The 16,501-nt window shown below is 36.6% G+C and overlaps 3 protein-coding genes across 3 annotated transcripts; 1 reads left to right on the forward strand and 2 right to left on the reverse strand.

The window, feature by feature from the left end:
- The first annotated feature begins 212 nt into the window (after window positions 1–212).
- LOC111021276 (alpha/beta-Hydrolases superfamily protein) lies at window positions 213–5,741 on the forward strand. The gene is made up of 14 exons (XM_022298208.2): window positions 213–337; window positions 1,177–1,628; window positions 2,065–2,141; window positions 2,236–2,316; window positions 2,563–2,691; window positions 2,778–2,864; window positions 3,324–3,377; window positions 3,538–3,628; window positions 3,715–3,785; window positions 3,888–3,957; window positions 4,203–4,255; window positions 4,531–4,624; window positions 4,970–5,067; window positions 5,496–5,741. Exons 2-14 carry the CDS (start codon window positions 1,391–1,393, stop codon window positions 5,592–5,594), a joined length of 1,242 nt encoding a protein of 413 aa, XP_022153900.1. The 5' UTR covers window positions 213–337; window positions 1,177–1,390; the 3' UTR covers window positions 5,595–5,741.
- Window positions 5,742–5,859: 118 nt separating this feature from the next.
- Window positions 5,860–11,467, reverse strand: LOC111021189 (TOM1-like protein 9). Its single transcript, XM_022298090.2, has 10 exons — window positions 11,092–11,467; window positions 10,272–10,350; window positions 9,975–10,073; window positions 9,763–9,876; window positions 9,377–9,537; window positions 8,791–8,872; window positions 8,518–8,603; window positions 7,848–8,039; window positions 6,997–7,451; window positions 5,860–6,678 (listed from the first exon to the last, which is right to left on the reverse strand). Exons 1-10 carry the CDS (start codon window positions 11,190–11,192, stop codon window positions 6,098–6,100), a joined length of 1,950 nt encoding a protein of 649 aa, XP_022153782.1. The 5' UTR covers window positions 11,193–11,467; the 3' UTR covers window positions 5,860–6,097.
- Window positions 11,468–12,442: 975 nt separating this feature from the next.
- ADCL (D-aminoacid aminotransferase-like PLP-dependent enzymes superfamily protein) lies at window positions 12,443–15,695 on the reverse strand. The gene is made up of 5 exons (XM_022287472.2): window positions 15,281–15,695; window positions 15,003–15,049; window positions 14,653–14,831; window positions 13,232–13,911; window positions 12,443–12,805 (listed from the first exon to the last, which is right to left on the reverse strand). The coding sequence occupies exons 1-5, from the start codon at window positions 15,459–15,461 to the stop codon at window positions 12,711–12,713; spliced, it is 1,182 nt and encodes a 393-aa protein (XP_022143164.1). The 5' UTR covers window positions 15,462–15,695; the 3' UTR covers window positions 12,443–12,710.
- Between the last annotated feature and the right edge of the window lie 806 nt (window positions 15,696–16,501).

Below are 16,501 nucleotides of genomic sequence, written 5' to 3' on the forward strand. Positions count from 1 at the left end.
ACATGACAAGAGGCAGCTCTCGTACTACCTTAGAACGTAATATGCATTGTCGGACCAAAGATTATTATTGTGTGTCAGCAATGCATGCAGTTCCGTGAATCACAAGCCTCGAGGTGTACGTACGGTAGCTGGATCTAAATATACGAAAAATATTTGAAGTGATATTGCTGTCTTGACTTCTGCACGGTTTACTGCAGATATTTCACAGTGTTCTTTTACTTGTGGATAATATCCGTAGATCATGGTGGCATGCATGTTACATTCAAAAGGGCAGCTAATAATGCAGCCAATTAAGTTCCTTCTTTTTGGCATGCTACCCAAAAATCGTAATCGAAAGGTATAAATTTACTTTATGCCCCAAATTATTTAATCAGCTTCGCACATCCACGCTTTATGCATATATATTTACTAAAGAAAAGAATCATTTAATTAAGTTCACTTTATGCCCTCTTCAATCTCTGCGCATCTTTTAGAGGGTCTAAATTCATGTATTGAACTGCTTCCTTTTCCTTTTCTTTTAAAGGGTTTGAATTCATCCACAGCTTACACATGCATATACTCCACTTGTTCATATCTCTACATCGGCAAATAAATAATATATGACTTCACTTTCCTCAAGGAGTTACGTTCCTGTCCAAAACCACATGCATTATTCTTCATATCCAATTCCTTAAAACATTTTGATTCTACAATATAATAATCAATTTCTTTAATATATATAGTTGTGTAAAGAAATTATTCTGTATATATGTTAATTTTATCATATATGTCGGCCACTTTAAAACAAGTTCACTTGGTTTGGTTGTATGCGTAAAATATTAGATACCCTAGTCTCAATGAGAAGAATAGGATAAGGGAGAGAATGCATCAAGTCAAGGGAAAGACTCATTTTTAAGTTTGATAAAACTTGGCTTCTTACTCTAGGGTAACTTTGTCCTCGCTATTATTAAACTTTTGATAATTAAAAGAGAGAAATAAGAAAATAAAATTTTATTTTAAAATATAATGAGTTGTCAAATACTCAGTAGTGGTCCTTACCGATGAAGAGTCAAATTTTATTCATTTTAAATTTATACTTCAGTTAAATTAAGTTTATTTAATTTTAGATGATTAATTGTGATTGACAGAAGCTGGCATTATATAAAAAATAACCAATAGTATTATATTAATATACAGCTAAGACGGTCGTTGTCGACGTTGGGCGAGTGCCTGTTCTGTTGAGTGCAAAATAAAGCAGCCATATTTTATGGATCAGAAAAAGGAATCGTTCACTGATTAGAAAAAAGAAAAAGAAAAAGAAAAAGAAAAAGCAGCAACTCTGCGTCAGGGTCCAGGGTGTGGACCGCCTTGGCTCGCCTCTGCGCTCTGCTTCAATGCTCAGCGGCCCCAAATGGCACCTCTCATATCTCACGTGCGACTTCGCCCTTCCCTCACGTGTCTTTGCCTTTGCCGCGCACCAACTTTGCCATGGAACCCGCAAAAATCCGATCCCAATAAACTCTCGTTCCAGGTTGCAGCCAGGGGAAGTTGTCAACGCGAAGCCAGTCAAATGGAAGAAGCTCTTGTTGACGCCGACAAGTTCCGGAGCGAATTCCTCCGGGTTCTGCGTAGTCGACGATCTGGAGAAGGTGCGAAGTTCAATTCGAATTTTATTTTTCTGTTCGCTGTTTTAGTTACCTTTAATGTTTTGATGTCTGGTCTGGGTCAATGAGAAGTTCGAGCATTTTGTTGCAGAAATTCTAGCTTGATTTGAAGGGTCGTCGTCATTTTGCTTAGGCGATGCCAGTTTCTTCCGTTTTACCTCTTTTGAACATCGTTTTGCCTTTTCGTGAGAAATAGGAAGTTTTCATTCTAAGATCTCCCCCCCCGTTTTTTTTTTTTGTCTTTTTTAGGTAGCGGGCATATTGTCTTTTCTTTTTGTGATACTTGGTAGCCAAGACTAACACTGAAGAAAATTCATGTAGTAACAATAAATTACTGTATTTAATTGGCCTACCTACAGAAATTATGAGTTTATGATGTCTATTAATTTGGCGATATTGAATGTGTGATTGAATTTCTCAGCTCCGCTAAGTGTGAAGCCCGCAATGCCTGTCCACCACCCTCTGATTCAGGAGGCCAACCCGCCAACCTTCAGTAAGGTTGAAGTATTACTGGTTCTTTGTTATTTTTTCATCTTTGTTTAAGTAGTAGCCTAAACTATGTTGATTTATTTTACCTGTTTGAACTTTGAAGGCGATGGCATCTTGTCCAAAGGAAAATTTTAGCAATTTGAAGGACTTGCTTCACGAGGAAAATCTTTATCTGACTACGGAGGCAAGCTATGCTCTTATACTTTTCACACTAACTTGTAATTGGGGCATGATTTAACGGTATATTAGGAGTTCAACTAGACCAAAAGTTCTCATCCATGCAAAATATTCAGTAAAATATCTGCTGCCATATTTTAGATAAGAACAATAATTTCTTGGTTGTTAAGCCCGTATGCTAATTGTAAGGAACAAATAATATAGTCTTTTTTTGGATAAAACTAATAACGTAGTTATTGAATAATCAATGTAGGAAGGAGAGCAAGGCCAATTGCCCATATTGATTATTAGTATGAAGGATAGCAGACAGCAAAGAAGACCTGCAATTGTTTTTCTGCACAGTACAAACAAGTGCAAAGAGTGGTTGAGACCGTTGCTTGAGGTAGCAGCTCCTTTTGCTCTTACATTTTGATATTATCACCAAGTTGTTATAACCAGATTATTACAATATACTATTGCCTTTTTCAGGCTTATGCATCGAGGGGATATGTAGCCATTGCCATTGATTCTCGTTACCATGGTGAAAGGGCCAAGGACAAAACCACTTACCGTGATGTATGCCAATTGTAGCTTTAGTTTCTTCTAGCTAGCCAATTGAGTTGTCTTTTATCTGTGAGTTTTTCAGCAATAAAAAGTATGCACTCTTTAACTGGCTTGTCACCCACTGGTGAAACTAGCAAGGTCTTGAGATTTCCCAGAGTCTCAGGCACTGAATTGGTCTATAAGTTATAACTTTATTGAATCTGGCTGCCACGTAAGTGATAGACCAGTAATTTAGTTTCTTTGGAGGTGTTTAATCTTCTTCTGAATCGGGAAACTAAACCTGCTATTATGGTATTTATTCCTTTTTTAGATTTGAGATAAACCAGTAATTTAGTAAGTGATAGACCAGTAATATAGTTTCTTTTGAGTAATTTATGCTACTATGGCATTTGGATCCTCTCTAGTCTTTAAACAAAGTGCTCTTTTCTTCTACAAGGTTAAATCCTAACTTAATGTCATAATCTAGTGCAGGCTCTTATATCTTCATGGAAAAGAGGTGACACCATGCCGTTCATATTTGACACGGTAGATCCTCATTCAATTTGGTAACTGAATTAATGCGATGACAAATGAACATTTAGCTGCAAATGTTACTGACAGATTAAGATGGAAAATGGAGAAACTTCAGTTTAATTAATTGGGTGACTTTTGTTAACAAAAAGCTAATAGACTATATTACTTGCAGGCATGGGACTTGATAAAGTTGGCGGATTATCTGACGGAAAGGGAGGATGTTGACCCATCTAGAATAGGGATTACTGGTGAATCACTTGGAGGTCAGTCAAAGTAAAACAATATGGACCAAATTAGGACTACCTTTCCTTTGTTATACAAATCTTACCTCTTCAGATTTTCGCTGCAGGAATGCATGCATGGTTTGCTGCTGCTGCTGACACCCGCTATGCTGTGGTTGTCCCCATAATTGGTGTACAGGTAATTAACCCAACTGTTAACACTCCGGATCTTGTGTTAGTAACATTCCTTTCTGGAAAGGAAAAAGGGAGGTCAACTGATACTCGTGCGATATGATTGCAGTGTTTTCGATGGGCCATTGATCATGATAAGTGGCAGGCCCGAGTTGAGAGTATAAAACCCGTTTTTGAAGGTAAGGTGCATGGTAATTGGTAAAGAATTGAACAAGGTGTATGGTTACACACACAAAACAGAAGCTAGGAAGAAGAAAACGTTAAATAATTAAAGACAAAATGAAATAATTAATTATAGTTGATTGATAAGCAAGATCAGATTTAACTGTAACCTCTTGTGTGAGCCTTTTAAAGGTATGATAATTTGAAAATATGAATAACTTTATCAATACACACATGACCTGTCTTTGTATCTTGTCTGCAGAAGCACGAATTGAATTAGGCCTGAGTGAGATCAACAAAGAATTGGTGGAGAAGGTCTATTCTTTCAAGTTCCTGGTTTAAGGATTGTTGATCTAGACCTAGATAGTGTGCTACTTTTTTATTGCCATTTATCCCAACCTATTTCTATATTGTTCTTATCCCCAAATAGTTGTTCTATATTGTTGGGGGTGTTTATTTGATCCCCCATTTAGTCAAGGGGATTCTGTATCTCCTTGGCCTTTAGGATGTTCTTAATGAAAAGTTAACGTTGGGTGGTGTGTTACAATTTGAAGTTGAATTACCATCATTTATTCTTATATTTTGTTCAGGTCTGGAATAGGATTGCTCCTGGTTTGAGTTCCCAATTTCACTCGATTTATTCAGTTCCAGCTATTGCACCACGCCCTTTGTTGCTATTAAATGGTAATGTTCGTATCCTGCTTATATTATATCATTATAATCACAAACCAACATCAAATCTAGAGAAATTGGAAGATTAAAATATGCAGTTCGAACAGAAAAACTGGTCCTTTATTTATAAGTATCCAGTAGTCCTGACATCATGTCAGTAAACACAAGGTGGTTGTCTCCTTAAAGATAAACTCGCCTGAAAAATAGGTGGATCTCTTAATTTTATAGACACAAGTACGCCATAACCTGCAATTATAACTGCATATGTTTTTCCACTCCTGGTATTTTTGAATTTAAAATCGAATGGTATCTCTGTTCAAATGTATTTAATATGCCATTTGAATTTGGAAACAATAGGTGCAGATGACCCTCGTTGTCCAATTGGAGGTTTGGATGCTCCCGTATCAAGAACACAGACAGCTTATCGGAAGCTTGGTTGCCCAGACAATTTTAAGGTATGTAATATGTATACATGGGTTATCTGGTTTGAATTTAGAATTTCAATACCTAAACATATTATTACGTTTCAGGCTGCAATTTTGCATTTTTATTTTTTAAATTAGAACCTAACTTTTCCACTAGTAAATTTAGCACTTCTAGTTCATATCGGGATGTCTTCTCTCTAATAACAATGTTTGCTCTTTCTGTTCACTTGGAGAATCGTGCAAAGCAAAATAAATACAGAGCTTGCTTTACAATTCATCATCATCACTCATTTTGTTACGAAATTATATGCATAAATTATCGGACAATATCTCTCCCACTCTTCACTTTGATAGTTGTAGTCTACAATAAGTTTTAAGGGCTTGAAAATTTTTTTTTTTTTCTTTTATTTTAAAATTAATTTAGAGATTTTTTAAAAGTGAATGCTCATGTTTTACAGTTCATAGCACAACCGGGGATAGGCCACGAAATGACACCAGAGATGGTAAAAGAAGCTAGCGATTGGTTTGACAGGTTTTTAATCCAGAGTAGTGGCTAGTGGCTTTTCTTGGCCCTGCGGATCTTGTGGAAATCTATGATGCATTTGAGAAGTTAAGTGCAAGTGAAGAAATAAAGTTGAATCTTATTCCTGTACGAGAAAAACAATTCCCATCAGTTCTAATGGAAAGTCATTGCTTGCTTGAAACATCTGTCATTTTATGTCTTTCATGCTTGAGCTGGATCAAAACTCGATAAAGACAAGACAGTTTGAGTTGTAGTAAAGCTACGTAAGTAGATTTCAATGAATTTCGTGAGGAAAAAAAAATGTAAACACCCATACGGCCTTTATTACAAAATTAAATCAACACAATATTCTGAATTCCAATGACAAAATTCCTACAAGGCCTAAAAACCTAAATCAAAGAAAGCCTAATGGTGTAGTATATACAGTGGACGTCACCCAGCCCCAGATATGCAGCGTAGGAATTGGACCAAGGAGCAAAATAGGCGGAAAATATAGAAGAGAGAGCCAAAAAGATTTAGAGGAAGTGAAATCAATTTTCACCTGCTACCAGCAGTTGCAGGAGTAGGTTTCATGGACTTGAACTTTGCCAGGTCAACGAGATCACCAAAAAGATTATCCTCAGGCCCAGAAGGCCTGCTGGGAGGCACATTAGACGAGGTAGAAACTCGGTAAGATGAATTTCTTATGCCATTACCATCTCTAATGGATAGCCCATACATCCGCTGCTCCAGGTATTGTGTCCTCTGTGGCTGGACGTGGCCATGGCCAGAGAATCGATTGCCAAACATTTGCAGAGGATATAAGGCTGCCATCTGCCCCGTCTGCCGAGAAAGCATGCCCCCAGAAGATCCTCCATAATCGAGCTGATTGCTGAAACTAACCTGGCCATTAAGTGCTGCAATCTGGCTGCCCACAATTGGCTGGATATACACACCTACAACTTGGTCATTCAAAACTGGCTGAGGTCCGTGGGGATATGTACCACTCTGTACATGCGTGAAAACGACCTGAGTCACCTTCATTGGGTGAGGATACTCTTCACCTGTTACCGGGCCATTATCATCCACAGGCTCCGCCTCCCAAGGTGGTGGCGGAAATGACTCGCTGTTTTGAGAACCTGATCAACCAACCACCCAAACAATGAGATTTCTTCGTTTCATTTTCATGCATTTCAAGATCAAGAAACAGAAGCAAGCATGTTCTTTGTCCGTATGCAGAGGGCCAAAGCTTAAAACACTGCTTTACATCACATCAACAAAGGGATGGAAAAGGAAGCTGTCTCCCAAGAATACCCAATTAGTATACTTTTTAGTTCTTTCTTTGTTTTTCCCCTTTGGTGTAGTGGTGTGTACTATATGGTGATCAATGTCTACTTAAAAATAACATAATGTGTAATGTTTGCGCAACTCCAGTATGCATACACAAAGTTACTAACCATGTAATAGAGAAAGTGGCAGGGGTTGTTGCTGTCCCAACTGGGAAACCTGGTCATTCCAGGAGGGACCAGGACCAGGACCAGAACCATTGAGATGCAGTCCACCCTGTGGAGATTGAACATTCTGGTGCTGTTGGAAATGTGAGGCTGAAGCATGGGTTTCATCCCTAGGATTGCCCGGCTGGGTCTCAGCAGCGTCAATTGTTTCGTTGCTATCATAACACGCATCAAAAAGTACAAGTGCATTATGCTCAGATAAAGGAGTAGTTTGCTGCTGCTCACCCAAAGGAACAAGAGCCAGCGAAATTGGATCAGAAATGTAGTCATCACCACTCAGCAGATCAAATTTGGGATCAAACTTGGCCGGGGGAGCTGGAGCATCAGTGGCAGGAGATGCAGGAAGAACCAGTGATGGATTTACGGATGTTGTACCCGAGCTACTGTTTGAGGTCGAGCTGAAACAAATTCATTGGTACTGACAAGTTAAAGCTAAAATGGCCAAAGAATATATGGTAAACAAATTTAATGGGTGAACATAAAAAGATTCTGATTATGAAGTTATACAATAGTAATATGCAAATATTCGTCAAAAGAATTTTCAAAGAGAAAAAGAAGTTCAACAAGTGATGTTGATGGTGATCACTTCAATTGCAGATGCTAGACAGAAGCACTCTAAGCTTCAAACATGTGATTAGTGTTATGCAAGTATCTTCCTAAATTTTAAAGCTAACTCAGTAGCCTCAAGCCAGCAAGCTTAATAATCAAGAACTTCCGTTCAATCTTCAGCAAAAACAAGGCTGGTGTGTGTGTGTATACTGAAGCAATATGAAGAAATCAAAGAATATAATTACTTCCTCTCAGGTTGTTTACTGCTATCTCTGGTATTATCAAGAGGGCGATGAGCATCATGACATGCTCCAACCAATTCGGGCTTGGGTTTCTCTTTCTGGACAGGAGTTCCTGAAGCAATGGCTTCGTGCTTGGAAAGTACTCGTTGTAAATCATCATTAAGTGCCAATCCTTGGCAGAGCAATGATTCATCCCTAAATATAGAGCTGAAATTAGTATCTACTGAAATATGAGGAGCTTTGTATATATTCTGAAAGGGAACAAATTTTCATAAAATTTAATTGCTACAAGTATATAAGAAGCTCCATCTATGTATATTGTCCTAATGAACACAAAAATAAGTAACACAGAGATCATTTTCAACGGACGATCTATATCACCAAATGCGAAGGAAAGATTTCTATAGGTACTGACATCATATTTTTCACCTGATTTCAATGATATTAACCCCTCGACACTTTCACCATCTAAGTCCAAGGGGAAATTTGCAAAGCATTCTCATGACAATGACACGTCCAATATAGTACCTAAATACACCAACTTCCCAGTTCCACTGTATGCTGACAATAATATGACATAGCGATAGAGAAATATAGCTGAAAAGACCATGATATAAAACCAAATGCATACATACACATATGCGCACGCACACATATATAAAGTAGGTCTTACAATGTCGAATTCACAAGGTGAACTACCCTCTGCTTATAATTAAGGCACTGTTCTACCAAGTCAACAACAACATCCTGCTTAATGCCCTGCAAAATGAAGTGTCACATCAAGTTGATGGTAAGAAGGAATTGAAATGAAAAAAAAAAATTGGAAACAATACGGAAATCATTTATTATTACAAATTACATTATTAGATAACTACTCAAACCACCATTATCAGCACACAATTTTATGAGAATATTGATCTAACCTCTTCTCAAATCAAGAACTTACCTCCTTGTTCCCTGGATCTAATGCATTTAGCATTTCTGTAAGGACATCCACTACTCCCCGTGCAAGCTGGATCTCGGTCAAGCTGAAAAAGGAATTTAGAGTCATACAAGATCCCAAAACAGTATTTTCGACTGCAGAAAGAAAATGTCAAAAGAATGAAGTTAACTGTCACGTCAAACACAAGTTTAATGGTGGAACTACCAGTTTCTTCAGAAAAAGATTAAACACTTTACTTCCAACCAATTTTCTACCATAAACACATGAAACGAGGATTGATTAAATAGTAAACGATAACCCCATAGGAAGGGAGACAATCAAATCCCAAAGTGAAATAAACAGCAAATATGTTTTTTCATACATCAAGTGATTTTGATTGTTTTGGCTACAAGATTATTCGTGATCAGAATTTATTCCTGGATCCATTATATATAAAAGAATGTGCCACATCGTGTGCAGTTGGAAAGTATACAGAAATTTTCCTGATTATTTGTATTCATGTTCTAGTAATACTAAATAACCTATAACCTGTCTTATATTTTCTTTCTTTCATTCTTTTGCTCATTCATACAATCTATCAAAAGTGTACCTTAAGGTTGAAAATTTAACATCTGCAGAGACTCCGGGAGCATCTTGCTGATAGTCAGGATTATGTGGATTCTGACTATACAATCCATCTCGTTGTCTTTGTGGAGGTGTGAGTACGGGCGCTGACATCCCAGATTTCTTAGGAAAAACTGCCCCAGCACGCTGAAAGGGAAAATTTTCAGAGAATGTCAATTGTCATTGAAAGAAGCATTTGAGATGATCATTTTGCCCTACCTACACTGAAATAATTACACAAATATAGGTCCAGACAAAGTTCTTTAGAACTTAAGAAGATTATATTGTTTAATAATGAAATTTGCTCTGTCAAAAACCATCCCTTAGAAATATGCAGCATGACATCATGAATAAGATTATTACTGGTCTTACCAATAGTTCTTGATAAGCAGCATAATATTGTGGATACCGTCCTGTTGGTCCTCCTAAAGCGTCTTGCCAGGTATCTATCAGGAGTAATATCCTCTCTTTGACACGAAGGTCAGGCTGCACCATGCATCATAGGCACCATGAAACCAGGCTGAACCTTTTTTTTTTCTTTTGTGAAAGAGCAAAAAGTTAAAGTAAAAGGAAGCCCCTCTTACCTTCTTCTTTACAATTTTTACCATCTCATGAGGAATATCCTTCTCTGCCACATGCGAATAACTAATGTCCCCACAATTGTTGATGACGGTTTCCAAGAGCTACAACATTTACACATGCACACGCAGGCATGTCAATAGCAAAATATACACAGGCAGATACAAAAGGTGAAATGAGTTGAATACTTGAAAGTCACAAGGCAGCTTTCGAGAAAGGTAAATACCAAATAGTAGCAACATCATGTCAATAAATTAGTTAAAATGTAGGCGATGGTACTGATAGGGGTGTTCATAACTTACTGTCAGGACAAGAAGCTGAACTCTGGGGTTTTTACTTCCAAGGCGCTTCTTTATTCCTCTAATAACATCTTTTGCTTGCCTGATATAAGTCATCATCAAACTAGTCCACACTAAACAATAATGAAAAGAATACTCCCTACATAATTTCCCTAATCCTTCAAAACAGATAAATATAGGATTCTCTAGGTACCAAACTTCAATACGCATGTTCCAAGACAATATTGATTTTGTCTCATTACATTAGGTAAGTAATAATAATAATGATCACACACACACACACACACATATATACATAATATATATATATATAATATTTGTTTTTTTCCCATTTTCTCATGAAAAGATAAATCAGACAAAATATTTGCATAATTTCAATGGCTTCAATTCTAAAGAAAAAAAGTGTGCGTCCCCCCACCCTTCTCTTTTTCCCTCTACCAAGTACCAACTTAATTACAAAATAAAAACAGAATATATGCACTCTATCAGCAGCCTAGATAAGCAAGATTGATCATCAGCTATTTATTCATCACCAATTCACCTAGAATCTTATGATCAGCAACAACGATAAAATAAATAAAAGACGGAATCCAAACTTTGAGGGGGCAAATAGTTTTTATTTCTACCAATACCCAAGTTACTGCCACAACAAACAAACTCCCACAACTGCCTGTAATCAAATTCGAAAGCCAAACAATGCATTCCTTCGAGAATTCATAAGACAACTTCAACAAACATGACAAAGTTATGAAACAAAAATAAAAAGGAGTGAAAAGCTGAAAACGGAGTAGAGGGGAAGTGTAATCCAGTAAATCACGCCTACCCAAGATCTCTGTTGATCATATCGCATATCTCCAAGTTCGCGGCCCAGTCAGGACCGATAAGCATACCGCTCGTGGCACGTTCAACCATCGGATTCACCATCTTGACGACAACCAACACGATTACCCACACAGAAGAAGGCGACAAATCGTAAACTCGTTCTGCAAGCTCCTAAACTATTAAGATTGTTGAATAGTGTATCCTGACTCTCACTCTTACACTGAAATTGCTAAGCGTCCCTCAGTTGTATCGAAAAGCCGACTATAAGAATCCGATATTGCTGATTCGTGAAAACGCCGACTAATCAAATGGTATTTGGCGTAACGGCCCGAGCAGTTCGCCGTACTTTCATCACCCGCCACCCCTTTCATATTTATATATACATTTTAGAAACTCTTTTTTATTATTTTTAACTTTTGGACAATATTCAATTATAAAATATTCTTTTCCATTGCTAAATTACGACCTTGCCCCGCTGTGGCTTTGGAAATTTGGAATTGCATTTTTATTTATTTTTTGTTTGACAAGCATAGGGAATGCAAGAATTTGACGAACAGTAATTATCATCTGAAAATTCAAACTCCCACACCCCATATCTGTTGTGCTAAAAGAAAAAGATAATTGACATTTCCTTTCGAAAATCATTTGTTCTTTTAAAAATTAATAGAATATTTTTAGAATTAAAAATTGTGCGTAAAGATTGAATGGACCAATATTAATTAACTAATTCAATCTATTTCGATATGTCCTTTCAAAATTTTTAATTCTCATTTACCACCCATACGTGTGAGATTCAAAACTTCGGATGCTTTACAACTTATTAAAATTGATTTGATATTTCAAAAGTCAAAGAATTGGAGTTTAAAAGTTTAAATTAGAACAATAATTATGTAATTATTTTCAAACTAAAGGGAAAAAAATGTCAAAGCCACGTAAGATTATTGACACGTATGGTTTTAAACGTTGAAGTGGCATTATTATTTGTCTCATGAACTCAAGCATCTTCCATGCCGTTCTAATCCCCTCTGCACACTCTGTTCTACGTATTCTTCTCTACTTCCAGAAGGTTGGACACGAATACACGATACAAATATGACATGATACAGACACGACAATACGTTTATTTACAAAAAAAAATTAGAACACAACGAGAGACTTGTTCAATCTTTTTTATAAACAGCTATATTTGTGGACATATTTTGACATATTATCAAAATATGTGAAAGAAAATATCAATCACTGAAGAAATATTTGTTAAGAAGCAAACAGTATGAACACAACCATCATAGTCACCACTTTAAAACAAGCCAACCCAAGATTACCATCAAAATCACCACAGACACAACAAGGAATAACAAGCGGGAAACTCATTAAATTTTTTTTATAAACAATATATATGGGCATATTTTGACATATTATCGAAATATGTTATGAAAATATCAATCACTGAAGAAATATTTGTTAAGAACCAAACAGTAAGCATGATTTATTTCTTAAACAACCATCAAAATCACCACTTACACATCACTCGTGGAGGGCTCCCTGCCCCATGTAGCTCGAACTAGCGGCATCCATGGGAAATGTATCAGCAAATTCTGAGAGAAAGATGGTAGGCTGGGCTTAATATGGAACTGGTATTCGAACTGTTGAGGGGCCGGATTTCATGTCCTCGATAAGAAGATCTAAAAGCGCTTGAGCCAATGGACCTTCTCTTCCTGAGGAGGAAAACCAAAACATTCTTAAATTATCAGATAAACACATGGTTTCATGTCTCATAATCATAACGTCCGTCCCCATGATCAGACAAAAATTAAAACTGATGGTTTCCTGAGATCGTCTTCTGGCTATGGTGGGAAGAAAACTTCATGTGTTTCTATTAATATTTAAGGCTCTTTACCTTTCACCAGCCTCGATGATGCCAGGCCAATCCATGGTAGTTCATAGGTCTCTATTGATAAAAGCAATGATTCATAGCGTAAATAAATTAACACGCCCAACACCTACAAAAACATGATGGCGCCATCCCACAGCAGTACAGGTAAAATGTAAACAAGATGATACAAACATCTTGATTCAGTTGTAGCCTGGATATTTATTCTCTAGCATCTTATTTATGAATTGAAGATTGCAGAGAAACTTACCATCACCAATAATCTGCTCATCCCACTGCAGTACAGGGCAAACAAGAACTCCACTCCCAATAAGCATCATCTCATCTGCCTTTTTGCCCTCCTCCATGGTTAAATTTTCACATCTTATACTCCGAAGCCTACCCTCTTTCACTAGCTGCTCTGCAAGAGTTAAAATTCTCTTAGCTGTGCACCCGCTTAGGATTTTGTCGAAGTGAGGCATCAGAAACTCCTTATCACTTGTAATAAAAGCCACGTTCATATTAGGCCCTTCAGCAATGAATCCGTCATTATCCAACCAAATGGATGCATAAGCACCCTTTTCTTCTGCTTCCATCTTTGAAAGAACATTTGGTAGGTAATTAACACTCTTCATAATTGCAAATTGAGGTGGTTTCATTGGGACTGAGGAAGTTATGACTTTGATTCCTTTTGGATGAGATGGCGGCTTACCTTGAATTACAACAGCATAAAGGGATGGCTCATAACAGCCGGAAGAAGATAGTTGAAAGTCTCCCGGTCCCGCAGAAAGCCAATATCGAAGTGATCCATTCCTACACTTAGAAGCACTCACAGTTCTTATAAGTATCCTTTTAATCGTCTCCCGATCATATGGGACTGGGAGGTTTATTTTTGCCATTGATGCTGATCTTAAAATGCGGTCGAGGTGCTGGTCCAACTCATAGAGATATCTGGATGTCAAAGCATTTTGTAAAGGAGCTGAACACAACCAGGAATAAATTAAATGCCTAAGGTAACTCAACACTGGCAAAATCATGAAATGAAAATGTGCCTTTGGGAAAGTGGAACTAATAATAAAAACTAAGCAACCTCGAAGAATTCAGATGTCCCCGAAGGGACAAGCAACCAAGAAGAATTAAAAAAAAGGATCCGTTTTACGTCTAGTAGATTCTTGTCTGTCACTGTGATACGAGAAACAACACTATGGAAAGTTTTTCAGTGTTATGATTTCACGAGACAGTTGTCGTCTTGTATTAGCACAGAGTCATAAAGTCACTTCATGAGTTATATTCAGACTTTGTAGCCAAGATTATGATGTTTACATTTCAATTTTCTTCTTCTTCCAAGATTTGGGCAAATCGTCTCTTTAAGAGATGATTTACCCGATATCTATTTGAATTGTCTCATCTTAAGTAGGTTAAGGGTGAACCCTCAGTGAGGTGAACATATAATTGAATATTGTCAATATTTCGAAATTAGACTATTCAAAAGTACATTGAAAATTTGAAATAGAAAAAAACTGCAGGTAAAAGTCAAATGGTTCCCCATCATTTCAAATATCTAATCATTAGGTTTTGGAAAAGTTTAGAGAATCATGAAAGCCCATCAGTTTAAAGTGCGAATTATGTGGGTCCTGGGCTAAATCAACATCAGAGTCTTGATCAAACTGTATAAAATAAAATCTCACATACCCATCCACTATGGCAGCAGTATCAAAAACACCATGTCCCCGGTGGACCATGTGATCATCAATTGGAATTACCATAGCAGCTGGATCTGTTGTAATTCCTCCAAAAACGCTGGAATACATGGCAAGAAATTGTTGCTGGCTTTCTAGATTTTCTCGGCTCGCCCTTAATCTTTCAAGCACCTTCAGTCAACCATGGCCCGAAATAACAATCAGTAAAGCTATGCAATTACCGCATCCCACACATAGAACATGAACTTTTCTTGCATATTTCTACCAAAAAATAGATCATGTTATCCAAGATGAACTTTAATTAGAAATTTCAAAGAATGATAGAGACGGAAAGAAGAGGACCTCTGAACTACTAAGCACTGGAGCATCAGAAGAGTGACCAATAGTATCTGCGACAAGACAAGTAGTTGGTTTAATTATTTTAGAGGGATGGAGAGGGCAAAATGAAAGAAAGTAAGAAAGGCAGAAACCCGAAAAGGATTTGAACACCCAGATTTTGAAAAGCGAGTAAATGTTCTACAGTTACCCGCCAAAAAGTCATTGATAGTCATATCGTAAACTTTGTTTTTTTAAGGCTTCAGTGGAATCAAACACTCTCACGACGAATTAAAAGAACTAACCTGCAATCGAACTCCTAATTCTGAATCCTCTGGAAGACAACTGTCGGGAATTGCGCGATTCGTGTACCGAGAGAGATAGAAGTCGAGCAAAACGCAATGGTCTTTGAAAATCGTAAAAGAACTCTGTAGGGCTAATCAGTGGATGAGAAACGGGTTTGAGAAGAGACTGGAGTGAAGCCATGGAAGAACCCCAATGCAGCAGTTGACTCTCAGGTACAGGTATAAAAAGTAGTGTTTCACGAATCTGACCACGTTTTGCAAATTACAAGCGAGTCATTACAGAAGCGATAATAGTCAATGATTCTCCCCATGCTCACTCGGTGAACAAGAACAACAAACCAATCGGCCATCGCTATTTTCTGTGTCGTCTTCTCTTCGTCGAACACAGCTGCCGACTGAAATCAATATTTTGAGAAGAACTATTCTTTTTTACTAATAAACTTTCAATTTGATCGAGTTTGACCGTGGTTCTAAATAATCGACATTTCCATTAATATTTCCATGTGTCATGAGTTCGATATCGATACGAGGGATATTTCCATCCAAAAAATCAATAAAATATAAAAATTATCGACAAAATGTCACTAATATATACATAATATTAGTATTTATTATTTTTAACTAATTTATAAATAGGAAAATACTTATTTGTTAATTTAAATATTTTTTATAATTTTTAAATTTTTCTAACTTTTATAGAAATGTCCGACATCGACATTTTATCCATATTTTCATTGATATTTTCATGAAATCAAGTCTTTGACATTTTCATTGACATCGACATTTAAAATCTTGGTTACGCCTTAGATTTAATTAAACGTTTGTAATTTAATTTGTACCTTTTTTTCCATTTATGCTAATTTACTTACTAATTAAAAGAACAAATAACATACACAAATTTGTTAACCATTGATTTCAACTAAAAAGAAAATAATTTTATGCACAAAAGAACAACTATATTAAAAAAAATAATAATAACAAATTAAATATAAAAAATTATAATATTCTTTTTCTCTAAAATCCTTTAAATTTTGTACCATGTTTTATAATTCATTTAATTAACCAAAAATTTAATAATTGTCAAAGTGAAGTTACAATAGGTATTTAGGTTTAAAATATAATCGGATAAAATAAATACTTCACAATAAAATTCTTGGTTGCTCTCGGCTAACAGTAAAATTTAACTCTCTTTCGACTATTTTTCTTTTCGATGGAGAAATG

This window comes from Momordica charantia (assembly GCF_013281855.1).
Source record: "Momordica charantia cultivar OHB3-1 chromosome 11 unlocalized genomic scaffold, Mcharantia_2.0 BLBB01000011.1, whole genome shotgun sequence".
In the NCBI taxonomy this organism is placed as follows: Eukaryota; Viridiplantae; Streptophyta; class Magnoliopsida; order Cucurbitales; family Cucurbitaceae; genus Momordica; species Momordica charantia.

Bases quoted from the DNA above. Each gene is read 5' to 3' on its own strand.
- LOC111021276 (XM_022298208.2), top strand. From the start codon at position 1,391: ATGGCACCTCTCATATCTCACGTGCGACTTCGCCCTTCCCTCACGTGT. The intron at 2,142-2,235 runs GTTGAAGTATTA...TGAACTTTGAAG, and splicing joins ACCCGCCAACCTTCAGTAAG to GCGATGGCATCTTGTCCAAA. The intron at 3,958-4,202 runs GTAAGGTGCATG...TCTTGTCTGCAG, and splicing joins TATAAAACCCGTTTTTGAAG to AAGCACGAATTGAATTAGGC.
- LOC111021189 (XM_022298090.2), bottom strand. From the start codon at position 11,192: ATGGTGAATCCGATGGTTGAACGTGCCACGAGCGGTATGCTTATCGGT. The intron at 9,877-9,974 runs GTAAGAGGGGCT...TGCATGGTGCAG, and splicing joins TAAAAATTGTAAAGAAGAAG to CCTGACCTTCGTGTCAAAGA. The intron at 8,040-8,517 runs GTAAGACCTACT...CTCTATATTTAG, and splicing joins CACCTTGTGAATTCGACATT to GGATGAATCATTGCTCTGCC.
- ADCL (XM_022287472.2), bottom strand. From the start codon at position 15,461: ATGGCTTCACTCCAGTCTCTTCTCAAACCCGTTTCTCATCCACTGATT. The intron at 15,050-15,280 runs GTTAGTTCTTTT...GTCTTGTCGCAG, and splicing joins AATTAGGAGTTCGATTGCAG to ATACTATTGGTCACTCTTCT. The intron at 12,806-13,231 runs GTAAGTTTCTCT...TTTCCTCCTCAG, and splicing joins TGAGCAGATTATTGGTGATG to GAAGAGAAGGTCCATTGGCT.